This window comes from Bombus huntii, chromosome 15 (genome assembly GCF_024542735.1).
Source record: "Bombus huntii isolate Logan2020A chromosome 15, iyBomHunt1.1, whole genome shotgun sequence".
Taxonomy (NCBI): domain Eukaryota; kingdom Metazoa; phylum Arthropoda; class Insecta; order Hymenoptera; family Apidae; genus Bombus; species Bombus huntii.
In genome coordinates this window covers 9037585-9057004 of record NC_066252.1, presented here as the reverse complement: position 1 = coordinate 9057004, position 19420 = coordinate 9037585, and the positions used below count along the sequence as shown (strand labels likewise).

Genomic DNA, 19420 nt, shown 5'->3' with positions numbered 1-19420 from the left:
TGAGAGCTACGAGGCTACGAAGGAGGGCGTTTTGAAAAGGCGTCAGGACGACGACGACACCTCGTTGTCAATACGCGTTGATAAATTTCAGTATGAAACGTGTGGAAATTCTGTCCTTCTATCTCGTTAACCGGGAACGTGTACATCGGCAAATACCGGGAATAAGTTTCGCTTGTTTTCGAAATATAACGATATTAATAAAGCGGGTGGAAAAGTACCGGGCAGTAGGACGCTGGGACCAACACTGATTCACATTGTTGTTGCATAATTCATCGATACGTATAAAAGCAAAGGCGCTTAAGCTCCGTCATTCCGATGATAGAAGCGACGAGCGTAATGGACGAACACGAACAGCCGATAATACCGATACTTTCGACGGCACTTCGAGGGATTCGGTAAATACGCTAATAAAATGCAGCGAGATGCGCGCATGGATTAGAATCGCTCGAATCGTAGCTACACCCTCTTAACCTATAATAACACGAATGATAGTCGGTAAGGGGACCGTGTCCTTGCTGCAGGATGTAATAATTCTGCTCGGGCGGGTTGATCCGCCTCCGATTCGTGCTGCTTGGCATTCCGCAAAGTCGATAGAACCGACCAACAAGACCATTATCCTATGACCCATACATTTTGCTATTTAATTTACTTTCCTCGTAGCCTCCTTGATGATTGCACCGCAACGTAAACGATACCGCAAAATCTGACTACCGATAAGGATGACTTCTCTGGAAAATGAACAATACATTATTTGTAAATCGTAAAATTGTATAAACTGCTTGTACCACAGAACTCTACGATTTACAATCCGTCGATTCACCGACGATTACGAGATTTATTAGTCGAATCGTTAGGCGAAGAACGAGCCAAGTCTACCGACGCATCTCGAAAATTAAAGTTGACCGTGGATGATCCGATTACACGAAAGAGGTGTCACTCCATAAACTATGCTACGAACGATTACGAATGAAAATCGGCCATCTGTGGATCGCAATTGCGTAGCCCAGTTACGCGATAGCCAGACAATTCGCAAGAAGCACGGAAAGATCCGATCTTGCGATCTTCACGCACGTCTGACCATTACGAGGGCCCGGCCCATGCATCATCGCTCCCCCTCCCTTAAGATTCCGATCTATCATTGAATGTTTGCGGAGGGGTTCGAGCAAATACATTGAATTTATTTATTATTCTCCCCAAGCGCCTTATGGAGGCCGCAGCAGCCGAGCAATCGCTACCCCAGCGCTGCCATTAGCTAACCATATGATTATTTCATAGCAAGAGCACAAGGGTGCATATCCTTAGACGGACTGGTGCTCGCCTCCGATGCACCAGCTTACGTAATTTCGTGGTGCAACGCGAGCGCATGTTTAAGCACGACCAAGCACCCCGAGCTGGCTAATAGGACAAATTAATTTACATATTCACGAAGAAACATGCGTGACGCTACTTTCCCGATAATCGTCACGGTCGAACGAATAGGTATCAGTTCGATGAGCTTGCGGACGATGACGTTTCGCGCCGCACTTCGTGGCTTTACGCGACAGGTAGCTTGCGTCTGTGTATCAAGCGTATATCTACATGCATTGAACTTGAAACTGCATAGAACTGCTTTGACCATAGCCTAATTTGCTTGCAGGAGTACGCGAAGATTTCTATATATATTTTGTCTGGAATATTTTAACGTACTTCCGGATTACATAGGACGAGGAAGCGAAGATTGGAAAATTCGATGAGAAGAGAACTATCTTTTTTTAATATTCGTCACGGTACTTGCATCGTTCGTCAGATTGTGGTTCGATTGTTTGCAAGAATCCACTTGAACAAAGTCCTTTTCTACAGGCGGCAAATGTGCCTGGCAGAAGTATCATTCAGCGCATCCACAATGGACCATGTTTGCTCAACGAAATGGCGAAAGTGTGAAAACGACAACTGTGTATCGACGAGATGAGAAAATCAACAGAGGAACGACGAAGAATGGCCGTATTTTTCATTGACGTCTGAATCATTCTCCATCGTCTCTACATCGTATCTACGCGTTGTACACGCTTGTACGAAGCAAGGTGAGAATTTCACGATATTGAAATAAATTATAAATCAAACGTGTGCGAGATTAATGATGGCTAAGAGGATCAACGAATAAACAATTAGTCAAAATACAATCGGTTTGATATTTGACATCGGCATATGAAAATAAAATGAAAATAAATAATTTATCAGTACGCTTGCAAATTACAATTATACGATATCAGGATACGCAGAAATATTTCCACGATTAAAACAGAAAATTTTCGATGGACCAATCGATTAACCAAGCACATCAATGCCACGTGTGGCAACGACGGCACACTTGTTACAATATTTACAAAGTCGTCGTCTAGATCTACCCCTGAAACCGACCCCCTGCCTGCCGTTGACAAGTGTCTCCAGCTACCGAACTTCAGCATCCCCTTTTCACCCCTCGCCTTCTCTAGTATCAACGATCATCTATGTAATACATACTACGTAGGTACACGTAGCTACGTATACGTATATTTTACATATATTTGGAAAAATTCGCGACAAAATATTATCGCATCGTCGAAGCTCGTTTATTTAAAAAAAAAAAAATGGTTCGCACAGTACGATCCACGTCTTGGTAAAATTAACGACACTAATCCTTGCAATAGCGAATTTAATTCGATGGGTCACGTCTCGTTGGTTTGGAAAAGGACGATGGTTTAATAAAAATCACATTTTGTTACGCATCCGTGCACCTATAAAACCGTTGAAATCCAATGTACAAGACAGACACGCGAAATAAAGTCTGAAACAAGGTCAAATGGCCGAGGCGTTCGTCGAATTGGTAATGTATTATAATCCTCGTACTCTAACATCCAGCAACTCAGGATATTGCTACTCCGAGTTCGTTGACGCGTAATGCATTCACGCCGGGATTTCGGTAGCCCGAGGGATGAGGTGAATCCTGCTACTCTATACACACAATCGAGTCCTGCCACGGCTCGCCTCGCAGTCAGAAGGATGCGAATCTATAGGGTGCTTCAAATGCATCGTCGCTGATTGCTCGATACTTTTCCATCAATGTTTATTCAAATTGTTCCAAGAATAATTTTATCATTTATGCGATATAAAAATCTGAATAAACCTGAAAATACTTAACTCTGAATGTACAAGTACGTTTAAATGAAATGTATTTATTACCAAATACGGGTAGATTTTATTTAGACGAATATGCGATATTTGTAGAAACTGCACGGCATTTGCGTTTCCCGTTATCTTACGCAAATATTGTTAGAAATTTTACAATATCGAGCGAACATCGTTCGATGAACGCGGTAACATCAACTGGCGTTTGTAGTATCGTAGAACAAACCTAGCTGATGCAAGAAGTGAAACGTTGAGAATGTTACGCGAACGAAATCACCGTGCGCATTTTCTCGCGCCGTTTAAAGCTGTCTCTGTCAACAAGGAGCATTATGAAAGGATAATAGAGAGAGCAGTGAAATTTGGCGCTGAGTAGAATGGGAACAGAAACAGCCGTGCCGCTTATTTCTATTCACGACCCTAACCAACCTGATCAAATAGCGCCTGAATCCCGCAGTTCCCATTACTGTTGTCATTACTGTCGTTGACTGTTATCGCGGAACATCTTCGTCGTGCTCGAGATTTTCGCCTGTTTGTTATTTAATTATTCGATTAATTCAAGACACGAAGTAATTTGTCAGCTCGCGCACGATCGAACGATACGCAACAACATTTCTTTTTATATCGATTTCTGTCTTTTCTCGGGAGAACGCAAGAATCTAATCGTTTCTCTGTTTGAAACAAAAACGACGAATCTCTCTCTCTCTCTCTCTCTCTTTCTCAGCTTTGATTCGTTTTTCTACCACGCTTATATTTTTTATTTCGACAAAATATGATCCCCTTGCTAAAAGCTTCGCATAGTCCATTTGCGAACGCTGAAAAAGGAGTATGGAAGAAATCGTACAAAATGAAATTAACTGAAACTGTATTTAACGAGTAATTTGAGATATCTTTAACTGGAAGCTAATTTCCCTGCTTTGTTGAAATATTAAAAATCCAAAAATACGTTAACTATAAATAAGAAATGGAGTATTTTCTATGCAGGGTTTATACCTGTACGTAGAACGATATTCTTGGGAACGAGCTAAAGCGATTTATTGGTCATTAATGAAGTCGATGTTAGCGTATTTCCAGTAAGATTAAAGCAAATTATCGACGCTGTCGGTGATTACAAGACTGTTAACTTTGCAGCGTAAATCGGTTTGACGATGAGAAAATAGAAACGGTTTTTCGATCTGTTATTTATAAAGTGCTGCATCACCGACCTCTCCAAATACTGAAACAGTATCGACACAACAACAACGGTATATCGAAACATCTATCTATGCCTGTTACCAAAGATAAATTTCACGTAAGTAACAAAATGGTTAATACAGAACTGTACGAGCAACAGGGAAGAACGATATTTCGTTGTATGTATATCTGCATAATCGAGATAACCGCTGTTTGAAAGAACATTTGATTTGCAAAGAATCGAACTTTGGAGACACGACGACGCTTCCCTAATAGAACAGATATCGATAAATTCGTCAGGATCGTATAATCGGGCATGTAAAATAGAAGTTTAAACGGTTCGGTTAGCGTTAGAAATTAGACAGCAGATGCATCGGGCCATCAGCTGGCTTAATTCAGCCCGGTGTTAGTGATTCATTCGTCAGTTTCCAATCGTCTCGGAATATCCGTTCAAAGTGCGAAAAGGTGGAAAGAAAGTGGACAAGGATGTCAAAGAAACGCGATACGATTCGCGTGCAAGAAGGAGAAAATGTCCGAATAGAAACTAAATGTTGCAAAACTGGCCGAAACTATTGTTCGTTGCAGGACGATCGCAATCCCCCTGTATCCTCAAACATCATTTTACACGGTTTCGACAACGGCAACGCGTAAAGAAAAAAGGAAAGAGACGAAAGAAAAGAGAAAAAAGAAGAAATAAAGTAGAGAGAATCGGAAGATGAGTCGAGTCTAGGAGGGTCGAAGGAGGGTTAGAGGCAGCCGTACGCCGAGTAAGGGTGAATTTGGACGACGAAAGAGAAGTCGAGGGAGAAAGGGAGAGAGTCCATTAGCAGATTACGTACCCAACCCGCCTCGCTCATTCACCCCCGCGATATTTTTTCTTCCTGCCCCGTTCTCCTTCAACCACTAACGATTTCTCTCTCCTCTGTCTCGCTTTCAAATTCGCCCCGCCTAAACTTCTAAGCTGTTCTCCATGGCAGGTGCATCGCGTTCCTATTTGCGCTTTTTCTCTAAAAAGATCATTCGATTTGTAAACGTAAGGTTAGACGCGTTAGAATAGAAAAGTTTCGCTTCTCGTTAATTCTCCCGATTCTGCGTCATTAAGTATATAAAAAAGTTACTAACGTAATAGTTGCGGAGACGAAGTTACGAACAAGTATTATATTATAGCACGCCGTTTTATCGCGAAATAAATAAAAGGTGCGCTTTAGCGCGACATCATTAAACCGGGAGTTGCGCGAAACAAAATTACGTGAAAGACGACAACGTCCCTTTTTCTCCTTTGAACAGCAAGGAAATCTATTTTATTAATATAACGGCGCTACTGTTTGATCTAATAATTTCGTTTGGCCGTTCTAAAGAGCGTCCCTGCCTTTTTCCCGTACTTGCCGCGGCAAAGACGATCCTGTGGCCCCATTTTCCCGATAGACTTCGTTTCTGATGCAACCGCTTCTTTTCAATCTTCTTCGACGATTATTGATTTAATAAATACACAGTGCTCGGTTCTGCCTATGTACAATCGTACGGCAGAACGCTTTCTTCAAAAAATACCGTAAGAAAATATTTTCGAAGCGTACGACAACCCCTTCATTTTTTTTCTTCTTTTCGTTTCTTTTAAATAAATCAGAAATGTGTCAACGAATAACAGTTTACACGCGTTTGCTATTAACGCGATATCTCGAACGCAAGAGTCTCCGGAAGAGACTAGGCGGTTTCTTCAAAATCTATACGATTTCTTCTACGTGCAAGGTAATGGAATTTCTGCTGATTTTGCAAATATGTAATTTACGTAACGATACATGAATTTTAATTTACGATATCAAATGTAATTAGTTAGTCGAGGTAGGTTTACTAATAATTTGGTTCAAGCGTATAATATGGCGGAATATAACGATACGGGTAACATCATGGAGAAATAATATTTACCAGGTATTTACCACAAACATATTGTTTATGTTAAATTTATATCATCCATAGGCGCACATTTGTAAATGCAAATATCGATAAGCTGATCGAAAGCCTGGTTAATTTTATTTTAAAGGAAAACAAAAACTGAAAGCGTTTCATCTTCCTTTCATGGCCGTTTCAATTAACGAAAGTAAACTGTGATTTACACCGAGGGAGAAATAGGCTAGCGTAACGAGGGTAACGATTTTACAAATTGACACACTTTCGTTTCCTTTACTGCAACATTCTACCGAGAATGTGTAATAAAAACAAGTACGACGTACTCTAAACCGATTTAATCATTCGCGTAATAGTTGAAAAGTAAGAAAGATCAAACAAGAATTTCGCCACTTTTTCACTTTTTAACGCGACAACGGAAAAACAAAGTGGAACGAATAAAAATAATTTGACAAGAGGCGAAAACGCGTAATAAATGAAAAATTGCGTTTGACCACGACTAGTTAGAAACGCAACGTATACGCCTGCTTTCGTATTTTCGATGCAAAGAGAGGAAACCATCGACAAGAGATGTTGCTTCGTAAATAACGAGATTCGGTACAACGTTTACATTTCTTAGTACATCGAGTATCTTATTAATTTGAAAAACGGGGGCGAATCGGGTGGGGAGATGGCCACGAAACGGTCGCACGCGTCTCATAAGTAAATTACCAATTGCTCGGTTGATCCTACTTCGATTAAAGCTGTATCAACATCTCAGAAGGCGAAAGGGAATGAGCTCGGTAGACGTTCGTTCGATCAACTCATCGGGATTAATAATAAGAGTGTTTACCGACTGATTTTTCTAGGACCGTTCTAACAATTACCTCACCGATTGCCACTTGAGCCCCGATTATCATCGTTTTCGAGAGTTCTCGATTTTATTAGATCGTGAACTAAGCCTCCGCGTATTTCTCCGCGCGCCTTCCTTCTCGATAAACAATCTTTGAAACGCGGTCGAATCTTATTTACGATTTTATTCACCCGTCTGAATCAATTCCCTGACAGAGAGCAATCTATGTTTCCGTGGTTGCACCGAGAACGAACGAAACATCGAATTTGTATCTCGAGTTTAGTTCGAACCCATCTGTTAAAAGAGAATATTTTGGAATACTTTTGTATAATTCATTTACGCAGAAACTGTCGGTCGCTGAACGTGGCATGAGAAAAGTCACAATGCACAAGATGATCCTTTTAGGTCTTTCGACGTCTTAAAACATCGAGCGAACGTGATTAATTATTTCTGCAACATTGCCAATGTCTGCTTTCTACGTAGCATAAGAGCCCTAACATTCGTGGCTATACGGAGAGTCACTTCGGTTGAAGTTTTTGGATGAAAACACATCTCCTTTGCGTAATAGCGAATCATTTAAAATTCGTAGCAGCTCGGAGTGCATCGCGGACCGCGCGTTTCGGTAAAAGAAACAACAGAAAAGGGGAAACGATATGGTACACGTTACGCGAAGCCTCTCGCTTTGTGGCACCTATTTACGACAAAAGGGCCATTTCTCGTATTCGTTGGAGAGCAAGGAAATAATTCCCGCGAGAGATGCCGGTGTATACGACTCTTTAATCATAGATTGCGAAACTCGACGAATTGATAGTCGACTTTTTCGTGTTATCTGCTTATCTCGTCCAATTCGATGCTTGTTTTCCGAGTGGCAACACTTCAACAACGACCCAATTACGATGATATTTGGTCTATAAATGATTATCAATTTGTTGAACGATGTTTCGAACGACGATAATTCCAACTTCCGTGCGATAAAGGTTACGCGATCGTTCGGATCAGAGATTTACGAAGCGACGAGAATCGTCGTATTGTAGAAAATCGCAAAATGTAAACGGAAGGCATGAGGCGATTTTTTCAAACTGTGAACAACGATGAATGCGCTCAACGATTCTCAAATACGTATTACCAGGTACGAAATGATCGATCGTCCTTAGACATCTGCGCACTTTAAAGGTACGAACGAAAAGCAATCTTGGCTGGTGAGTAAAAATCGTGACTAGGCCATTCTCGCATCGGCAGGAAATTAATCATAATAATTCGACTAGCAACGACCGGCCGGCAATCACTCTGATCGCGCTTTCGTCGTTCATTATTCAAACGTTGGACGTTACAGTTAGTAAACTCAAAATTTGCAGATTCACCGGCTAACATAATTTGTTTGGATAAATAATCTTTGCAGAGTCGATCGATTTTCTGATTTTTCACAGACAGAAGTGTTACATAGAAACGCGAATGTTTGGAAATAAATTTACGCGAAACTACAACGCTGATAATTATCATAACGTTTGAAAAATATACGACAGAAAATTAACCTTCGCAAAAAGCGAAACTCATCGATCAATCGCAACTTACGTGTCTGACATACGTAAGTATTGGTACAATTTGCACGTGTATTTCACAAATATGCAATTTCCCAGTCAAATTGGAATTCGAGATTTCTATTTGTCGATAGGGGATTTAACGCGCGAGAATAAATTTTAACGCGTTTAATTAAATAACGATGGATACAGCTACATACGTATTCGCTAAACGCAATGAAATTCGAATAATAGAAACAGGAAGAAAGGAAGCGATTCCGTGTAAATAGGAAAGGATTAACCAACCAATTGGGGGGTCTGGAAGAAGGAAGTTGACCCAGGTGCAACGTTTCTTCCTCTCGAAGATCGAATCTCAGAGGATGCAACGAAAACAGCATGCACCTTGTCACTTTGCCGCGTGACTCGCGTATTAAATTCAGCTCGCGCAACAGAACCGTCATGTTTTTCTACAGGGTGGTCCACGCGTCTCAAAAGCGTTCAAGTTTTTTCTCATTGTCCGCCTCAAAGAAATCGTGTACCGCGATGTTTGTGCAACATAGGACTGAGAGAGGTTGAACGATGGAAATTTTGTAGAAATTTAAACGGACAGCGAAAATAGAGAGCGCTAACCTTTCCGTTACGTTAATCTCAAATCGAAAAAATACGATAATTAATATCTTACTCCATTGAGGTTGTAAGAGGAAAATATTTGAATTATCAAAGATAATTACTAATGTGTAAAATTATATTTTAAAGTATTACGAAGATTATTTTCTCCACGTGTTCGTAATATTTCCAATATCTTAGAATATTCCTTCGAATAAACAATGTTCGCATTTCATTAGGATACCTGTGTATTTCGATCAAGTACAGGTATATTCGTGGTTTAATGCACGCAATTAGATTTCAAATATCATAACTTCTGTCGCATGAATACTTAATGGTATGCTAGAAGTAATTTTATTATGCAAGGGAAATGAGATAGACGTTTCAGTGGAAACGTTAATACTTTATAAAAATATCCACCTTGAAGACTTTTGTTATTACAGAACGTATTTTATGTTACGCTTTAGTGGGAAAAAGTTTATTTGAATTTATAATGAAAAAAAATAATTGTACGTTTTTATGAAAGGCGATAAATTACGAAATCTAAGGCTTTCACACGGCCCCGTGTCACGCAATTATCAAAATTAAGGCTTCCGGGTGTAAGTAGGTTCCTCTTAGAACGACAATTACTAAATTACTATAACGGTATCACGAAAGTGCGTCATTCTATCGATAGTTTTAAAGAACAAAATAACGAACGACATTCAGAAAATATTCTCGTCGCGTTATTTGTAGATTTGACGAATTTCCTCGTAAGGTTTCGTCCACTTTACGTTTACAAAACGTATTTGGAGCAGTTGAAATATTCGTGGATGACTTGTTCGTAAATTGAAAAGACTTAGAAAAGGAAGTAGTAGTATGTCTACTCGTAAAAAACAGTCTAGCACGATACATTTCGAAAAGCACTTTTGAAAAACGAATTCGTGGCACACTTCTCCTGCCGGACAGAATTGCCAAAGCATCCTAATAAAATACGCTACCATGTTACTTTTGCTTCGTCTATTTTCTCACGTTTCTAATTCAAGGAAAGCATTTATGACAGCTGTTCCTTAATGCACGATGCTACTTTAAATAGCACGCTTTTCTGAGAATGGAAATGACATCGATGCATAAAGTATGATCGATGCTGAACGTACACGTCGAATTTTTTAAGGTCTCGTAACGTGAAAACATGAAAACACACACCGCATTTTAGCTACTCACCCAGCAATATCCTGGACCCGCGTTTGCAATGCCGATTTTTCGAAAGGCTCCTCCGGGACCAAACTGCACAGCAATTGCATCAGGCTGCTGGCTACGATTCCACTTCCGGTCGAGTTACCGGATGCCTCCTGCACTTGCACCTGGTCGTCGAGTTTCGCAAGTGTCTGTCGACACAATAATTCATTCGTTTAGCTCGATTAATAATCGATAAGATATCGTTCGTCTTCTAGACGATATTTTCCCGCAAACTAGTGGAAACATCGACCTACCATTCGCCTTTTACGCAGTTCAGAATCGTTCGAGCAACATGTACAGCACGAAACGAAAGCGAGCTAAAGATCGCTAATGCTTGCAGAAAAATCAGCCTATAAAAACCGAAGATATCACAACGACCAACGTTAAGAGAGATATCATTGCATGGATCACGAGCCAACCGACCAAACATCATCCTGCCTGAAGAAAATATTCGTCTAACTTGTCCTTTTTAAAGGTTGATATCGGTTTTCTAAAAGGCTCGTCAAGCGACCGTGCAAGTTGACTCCGACGAAATCGTAATGTCTGACTGGGACGAACAGCTACCAGTGCAGGGTGGTCGCGTGTTTCCAAACAGCCAAAAGATCAGTCGGATGCTGGAGAAGGCGAATTCCTGGCACGTTGAGTCATTGATACCGGCCCGCTCGGCTGGCCGATCAACGACACATACATATAGGCGACATTTAAAATGCTAAATTAGAGGTAACGAGTCAGCAGGTAACGATAAGAATCCTGGAGAATATGGCCCCTAAACGGTTCAGTCTCGACAAATTCGATAAGTCCTTCGGGGAACACTTAACGGCTTGCATTTCCCCGTATTCGTTTACGTTTTGGGACAAAAATTGTCGCGCAGCACAATGCCACGGACCCGTTGACTCTCCGCGTTATTCTCTCGCTCGTTTAACTTGATTTAACACTTAACGCGCAACGTCCATTTTACCCGAGATTTTTCACTCTCTTTCTTTTCTTTTTCCCCTCGTTTCTTTCCCTCTTTTACCAACGAATTATCAACTTCGATCTCGAGAAACGTGTTAGCAGAAATCGTCAAGTTCTTTCAAGTTCTATGATCGAGCAGGCTATATCCTCTGACGAGGAAATTACGGAAGAGAGCGAACATTTCGCATTTTTGTAGAAAAAGGGGGATTTTCGATGAATTTCACGGGAAAAAAGTTTTTACCAGACCATTTAAATATACGAAGTAATGTCTTTCGCTTGGATATTTTACCATATAAAGCTTTTCAGCCGCGTAATTGAAATGAAACATAAATGGCGTTACGTTGAAAAATCCGATTACCGAATAAAAGTTTCAAAAACGCATAAGAGGAACATTTTTACCGGAATAACGCAACGAAGAAACCAAAAGTCGTACGATGGGAAACGGGGCACATATATGTTAACTCGCAAGGAAATTCGTCCTTCTATTTTATCTTAATAATTCTGCGGTGCATTTACTTTTTCCGTTTCATTTCCTTCGAATCGTCAGAAACGAAATTGAAAATAAAAATTTTATTCGACAACCTGTGGCCCACTTCGTTCGAAGACTATAGGGAAAACACGATAGATCGATTTTTGTTAAATTTCGAATTTTTATGCCAACCGGTAGCTAAAAACGGTTACTTTGATACGATATAGTTCGAAAGAGGAATAACGTGCCCAGTCCAAAGTTCGAAGATATAAACCTGTTAAAAGCAGATAATAAACCTGATAAAACCAATAACTAATGTTCATCGATACTGTCACAGTGTTCAAAAAGGCGATGAAAATATATTTAATCCCAAAACCAAATAAAAGTACATTTTTCCTGATATGGAAATGATTGGAGGTGTTTAAAAAACGTGATATATCGTTTTTTCTTCCCTCGTTGCTTCGTTTAGAATTCGACTGAATCGTGACTTCGCCCTAAAGTCAACAAAGAATCTCCGAAATTAAACAGAAATGCTATCCGATATAATAATATCCTTTCTTTCCCAAAAAAAGAAAAAAACATTCAATTTTTAAATTCCTCGCGCTAAGTACGTCGAAAATCCAAGTAACTCGATACGATAACCAAATCCGCTTTTCTTCTGCTTCGATCCTGCCTACTCTAAGTCGACTAGATTAAGAGGAAGAATTTTCCCCAATTTTTTTTTTCTTTTTTTACGAGCAATCGGTCCAGTTCCGAATCGTCGAATTTATCTATAGCCTTTTTACGCTTTTCGAAGAGGCGAACGAATGCACTGGCGAAAAAGGACCGAACGAGAGGGACAAAATGACGGGGAAGAATGGCAACTTCGGACGACTTACGGGAAATTGTAAATTTGCTTGGCCAATGGACGAGATTGGAAAGCATTCGCGGACCCCAGAGAACAATCGATCTCTTTGTGTAATGGCCCAAACTGTGATTCTTTCCAGGCTTTAATAATATAACAGGCATCATTTCCCTAAAAAGATCCTAATTTAACTTAAGGATCGATTGTCTTTCGTATGTAAAGTCGAATAGGACGTTAGAGAATATTGCTTGTTCTGTAACTTTCCTTCTATCTTTTTCCCTTTTTTTCTTGTTTCTTTTTTTCTCCTGGGAACAATTTCATACAGTTACATTGTTAATAATAACAATGTTAAACGAAATCGTACAATTCGAGAGCCGTTCCCACGGCTTTGGTAGTTCCAGTATCAACGATATTTTCCAGTAATTCCAGCTATACGTATATCAATTGCTGTTCCTCCAGATGAGAACGCTTTCTTACGTCCCAACCATAAACTCGAAAATATCGCGGTGAGTGAAATTCGTGGTCGTAAGAATGTTCTCGCATGGACAGGCTAAAACCATCTAACCGGGAAAAGCTCGCGCGGCGATAAAATATGAGGAACAGCCGAATTCTGGAACGTGCAAAGAGGTCGTTGAAAAACTGCCGATAGAGGACGAGACAAAAGATTAGGCCGGCTCCTCGAAAGCGGAGCTTGATGGAAGCGGCAACAGAAGTACCCACGCACATTCTACATGGAACACACGCTTCTTTCATCGTATAACCTGATTCCCCCGTCTGTTCGTGTGTAGCCGTGTGCACATGTACGTATGTACGAGGGAGGGGGGGGGGGGGTTGAGCGTATGTATGTATGTGCGTGGGTGACGTCACTAAAAGCTCTCTCACCGCTAATGCATTTGCGGAGGGGGATTCCCGGGGGAGGAACAGGAGAAGGAAGGCGCCGCGCCAGTGCCGTACTATGAAGCGTGAAAAATCGATCCTGAAATCACGACGGTGAATTCGCGAACCGATTACGACGGATCATTGAGCGAAACGATTAACTTCGAACGTACGGCCAGTCACCGGTCTCCCAGTCGGCAACCTAGTTGGGGACGATTACCAATAGCTGTCTCCAAAATTATTCGATAGGAACCGATCTCGTTCAGGAGGTAAGAGAAAAGAGCGAGACTAGAATTGATAAGACAACTAGGACGAGAGAAACAAACATTTTGTGAAAAAAAAAAAAAGAAAGAAGAAAAAGAGTAGAAGAAAAATGAACGTTTGTAAAGAACGAAATATTCAGAATGGAATCGATGGAACGGAGAATGAAATATTTTTCGTCCGATAAGATATTTCTTCTGAAAAATCAAAATTATATGAAAATGTAAGATTCGGCGATACGCCTGTACGGTGGAAACGTACGACTCAACCTTGGTTCTCTACCTTCAACCTCGGTCTCCCCTTTTACGCTTCACTTATCCATTTGAGTTATATCACTGTAGCATTTTCTCTATAGACTAAGAGAATCGATAAGCATCAAAAGTTTTAGAATCCTGACTCTTACACTTACAATGATTCTTACGTTGAGATAAATAAAGCAGATTACATTCGTACGTATCATGAACTTCGGTCGCACAAACTATACTCGTTGCCCAATTAATAATCAAAAGTAAACAGCTTTATTATTAATAATTGATTAAAACAGAATAATTAACTTTACTTCTACCTCTCTGTTAATCTACTTTTAAACTCGGCGTAAGACATAGAAATGCAAATGTTCTTAAGTATCATATCAAAGTTCTTGCTCCCTACACAAATTTTGATATTCACGACCGAAATTGTTCGGTAGATTTTGATATCCAGCTTATCGACTTGCGTTCAACACAGAAACGATCAGAATAAGAGAGTTAAATACTTTGAACTCCAAAACGGAGGACGCAAGCCGAACCAGACCCTAAGACTCTCTTAATCCTTATTTTGACAAGTCGGACAGGACAGGCGTGATGGTCTTTGCCTTCGTTTATTTCGAAGCCACCAACCTCAAAATGAGTCCGAAAAACAAGCACAGCGAAAGAAAATTCATTCGCGTATCGCTGTCGCGTGGACTCCCAATTTATTTCACGCTGATCACGCAACATTATTCATTCTACAATCTACAAGGTGCCCTATAACTAATGATACAACCGAGACAAAAATGATTCAACGTGCCAGTATAAAATAAGAAAGCTATAACCACGCGGGAAAAGATGCCGACACACCTTAGCATACTTTTCTTATGAACTAGCTAGAAATTTCGAACTTATACACGGTTACAGTCCATTAAAATTTGAGAAGTGTCGTTAAGAAAATAAATAAATGCGTGTATATTAAAAATGTTGAACAAATATCAATAGTTACAAAACGTGTAGTGCTCGACGTACCTCTAAATGCTGAAGCAGAAGATCCAAGATGACCAGAATTTTGTTACTTGACAAAACCGCTTCGATGTTGGTGTCATTCTCACTGACGCTTAATTTAAATACACGGCATACCGAAAGAATGCTTCTAGAACATACGAAAATTTGCATTTAAGATATAAAATAGTATGCATATCCATATATAATCCAGTAATTGTAGAGGTAGTTTTTAGATCAGAAAGATCTTTCCAAAATTGTACGTTTAAATTACACGGTATGAGAGTGTAGTATAAAACGTAATTCTTTATCTGTCTCGGATAACATAAAGAGCAACTTACACTTACTTGTTTGGTAAATTATGAGATGCAGTTTGTGTTTGCAGTCCCAAATTCAATAAATTAGTTAAAATATCGAATCCATTTAAAACTCGAAATACAATCTGATCGAACGAACACTAAAATATTTAAAATGTAAGGTTTATTCGTCTTATATTATTCTTCTTATATTACTATTTTATTTAGATTATTATATCTTACCAATTTTGAATAAGCTCTTGTTATTTCACCCAGTGAACGTTCTAAAGAAGCGATGGCGACGCTTGACCAAGCTGTCTTTGAATGATTGTTGTACAATCGATCCAATTCTTTTAAATTTCGTCGGAACTTTGCTTTATTAGTCGACTCGATAGATTGATTCGCATCTGTTTTATGATTGTCTTCCCATTCTTTACCTCGCAGAAACATACGCTGTTTCATTTTTCTGCATCGTCGTTTTAAAGCTTTCTGTTTCTCTTTTGCAGCTTTAATCTCGTTCGAACTATTATTATCAACTACTGAAATTGGGACATCGCGAATTTGAGATATATTGAAGCGCTGCAATTCATCTCGTGATGGCTCTCGACCATCGTGTGTGTTCCGTACTGCTTCGACGTGTGTTTTCCCTTTTAAATGGCTCAACAGGTATACCTCATTGGGTATCTACGTAATATACAATAAATTTAAATATTACATAAGTTGATAATTAAAACAACAAATATAAATAAAATTTAACAAACCGATACTCACTAGAGTTCCACATAAAGAACATTGTTTTTGAGCAGGATATGATTTTAACGTAGGTGGAACTTCTTCCGACCTTAAAATAGAAGATTCAACTGCTCTTTGTCGAATGTGTTCTATATTTTCAACGTGCCTTCTAGCTGATTCTTGCTGTTTTTGAGCTATTTTCTTCTGTAGTTCTTCTTGATTTGCTAACTGCGCTGCGTGAAGCGCAGATAAACGTTCTTCTCTATCCCTTGCTTTTTCTCTTGCAAGTTCCTTAAAATTTTGCTAATTTAATATCGATGTTTTTTCAATTTTAGATAATTATTCGTGAAATATAATTACCTGACGTTCTTTTTCTCTCTCTAACTGCATCTTACCGACCCTTTCTTCGCGTTCACGACGGGCTTGTTTCATTTTCTGAATACGCAACTGCCGTTCCGCTTCCAAAGCACGTCTACGTTCTTCGGCAGCAGCCTCCTTAGCAGCTTTTTCTTCCTGCCGGCGTTGGCGTTCTTCTTGAATTCCCTAAAAAATAATTGTTACAAATAATACAAGAATTTATAATCTGTCTTATTGAAGATATAGATATACACAACGTACTTGCAATCTTTCTTCTTGTTCTTGACATAGCGCCATGAAATCGTGTCTCTTGTTTTGTGCTTCAAGTTCATTAATAAATGCAATTTCTTTTAACTTAGAATCTTCATCATGAGCTTTTCTTACTATTTCTAACAAATGTTGCGTTCTATTTTCTTCCGCCTTTTTTAACTTTGTTTCCATTCTAATTCTTTTGTCTTCTATTAATTGGTTCTTTGCACTTTTGACATCTTTCACTTTATTCAACAATTCTCGTAATCTTTGCGACTTTTCCATTAAAAGTTTTTGACGTTTATGTTGTGCACAAGCCTGTTTTGCTTGGTACCGTCGTAACGTCTCAGGCAACGATCTCTTTCGAGATGGGGACGATAATTTCTGATGTAATTCTAAAGCTCTACCAGGATGACGAGCGACTAATGCGCGTAACTGAGCAAGCGTATCTACACACTCTGCCCAAGACATTTCCTCTAACACATTTTCGTATCTGTAAAGAATGATTTTAAACTTAATATACTAAAGAAAAGATAAGATAAGAAAATTAGTACATACCTATCTTCTAAACTAACATCATCAGGCATTGTATTAGGAGATGTTCTTTGTTCATCTTCCATTTCAAGGACCATTTCACCGTCTGTTTCATCAGTTTCAGTGTCAACATCAGTTTCACCACATTCTAATTCTAAAATTTGTCTATGTAAGGACGCTTCTTCATCTGATAACTGTTGCGATCGTTGCGAATCTGCTTCCTCTGTCTTCCTTTCCTCTTCTAAAATTATTCTCTCTCTTTCTGCTTGAGCAGCCATAAATTGTTGTATACGTTTTTCAAGTAATTCCGCATCATTTTTGAAAATAGCTGCGATCATTGATGTAGAATTTATTTCGTTTAAATTAGCAGTGTTCTTGAAAACTTCTTCTACTTTATCTTTAATTGTAAGGTTTACGACCGATTCCCCTTTAACTTTTTCTACCTCGTTACTTATATTTTTTCCTTCTTTTTCTACAATACATTTCCGTTTCTGTTTACCATTTCCATCTGGAGTTAAACAATTCTTTTTATTCTTTTCAGAAGGACTTTCAATCGATAACGCTGGTAACGATGTTGCAGTACTTGGCTTATGAAATCTTGTAGACATATTTAAGTTATGTGTACTGCCTCTTCTATAACGGCTACGGACCGTTTGCCAACCATCAGCTTCTTCTTTTGTTTTTACATGCGTCTGTTTTGTTAATACCTCTACAGAACCATTTATATCTCTATTCTGATCTTTTTTTAATAGACTTTGTTCTGAAATCTAAAGAAAAACTTATGATTATAAATGTATATCCCAAACAATTACCGATTAGATAAAAAGAAGCAATGATACCTTATTGTCGATTGATTGAAATCGTTGCCTAACTATCACGGATGTTCCAGGTCTTGTTTTATTTGAAATCGATGTACTTTTGTCGCTTAATGTTGTTTTGCTTCTAACAAATTTTGGAGTTTCTAGGAGACATGGTTGTTTTGGTTTAATAACCTTCATTTGCGATACCGTAGAATATGCTGGTTTGTTTGTATTAACTAATCCCTTACTTGAATTACTGGTTGATGTATCGGATATAAGCTTTGTTGGAGTTTTATTGTTTGCACTATCATTAACACTTGATTGCTTTTTTAATTTTTGGTTAATTTTGTTTGAAACCTTTGTAATATTCTGTATGTTTTTATTCACCATAGTGTTACTATTTTCTTTTGTTACGCTATTGGATTCTGTCATTTTATTTTCAGTTGCAACATTTTCTATACCAACATTTTTAATATTTTTTTCTGTAGTTTGTCTTTTTACTTTAGAATTGATTTCATTTTTTCCGAGTCCTATATCATTTTTAGGACCCAATGGCTTCACTTGAAAATTGTTTTGAGAATTCAATTTATTATCTATGCTATTAGATTTAGAAAATTCTTTTTCTGTCGATGTAGAAGTTAATTGTACATCTTTATCATTACAAACTGTTTGTTCATTTTTTTCAATTATCACATTAGAATCTGTTATTTTAGTGGTAGCATAATGCATCCCAGCTTTAACTGATTTTGATGCACTTTTAGTATCCAATTTACCTTTCACTTCACGAGATAAACTTTCATTTGCTTTTTGATCTGTAGTAATGCTGTTATTAATTTTAGTAGCTACAGTATGTTTTACCAAAGATTTATTTACTTTTATTGTAGTTAATTTATCTTTATTCAATGATTGATTTATGCCTTTATCTATTGAATTTTTATATTTTTCACCTAAGTTTGTCATATTATTTTTGGGAATATTACCTTTATTATCCTTTATTAACTTGTGCACAGATTCTCCTTTTATATGATTTGCCGTATTGTCTACAGAAACAGATTTATTTTCTGAAATAATTTGATCCACAGGGCTTCTACAAACAGATTCTGTGGGACTCATTCTTTGTAAAGGACTAGTGGATTTCGGAATCATTGTGGAATTCCATATTCGACAAGGAGAAGTTTTTCTAACTTCCCAAGCTAAAGGAGTACGTCTTAAGGGTGGTGGCGAATTTTCATAGGCCCATTTAACTCTAAACCATTCAATCAAATTATGGAAATCTCTGGTATAATTTTCTAAAACTAATATCACTTCTTTACACTCAGAAATATTTTCATCTTCTTCGCATGTTTGATAAATGCCATCTACTGCTCTTTGCAAATTACCAAATAAGAATGCCCAGTATCTTGCCTGTAATTCTAATATAACAAAAC

General features: G+C 38.6%; 1 protein-coding gene and 1 long non-coding RNA gene across 3 annotated transcripts in view; one reads left to right on the top strand and one right to left on the bottom strand.

Annotated features, from left to right (window-relative positions):
* The window catches only part of LOC126873945 (S phase cyclin A-associated protein in the endoplasmic reticulum), a 32550-nt gene that overhangs the window by 11550 nt on the left and 1580 nt on the right, over positions 1-19420 (bottom strand). For both annotated transcript variants that reach the window (XM_050635349.1, XM_050635348.1), the window contains exons 3-11: positions 18033-19405; positions 17218-17960; positions 16672-17152; positions 16414-16596; positions 16093-16344; positions 15565-16005; positions 15373-15482; positions 15053-15176; positions 10375-10538 (exon numbers count right to left, since the gene is read on the bottom strand). In XM_050635349.1, coding sequence (XP_050491306.1) covers positions 10375-10538; positions 15053-15176; positions 15373-15482; positions 15565-16005; positions 16093-16344; positions 16414-16596; positions 16672-17152; positions 17218-17960; positions 18033-19405 — 3871 coding nt within the window. The remainder of the gene's footprint in view (positions 1-10374; positions 10539-15052; positions 15177-15372; positions 15483-15564; positions 16006-16092; positions 16345-16413; positions 16597-16671; positions 17153-17217; positions 17961-18032; positions 19406-19420) is intronic.
* On the top strand, positions 13562-19224 carry LOC126873948 (uncharacterized). The gene is made up of 3 exons (XR_007692598.1): positions 13562-13801; positions 15828-15987; positions 19076-19224. It is a non-coding gene; the product is annotated as an uncharacterized LOC126873948 (long non-coding RNA).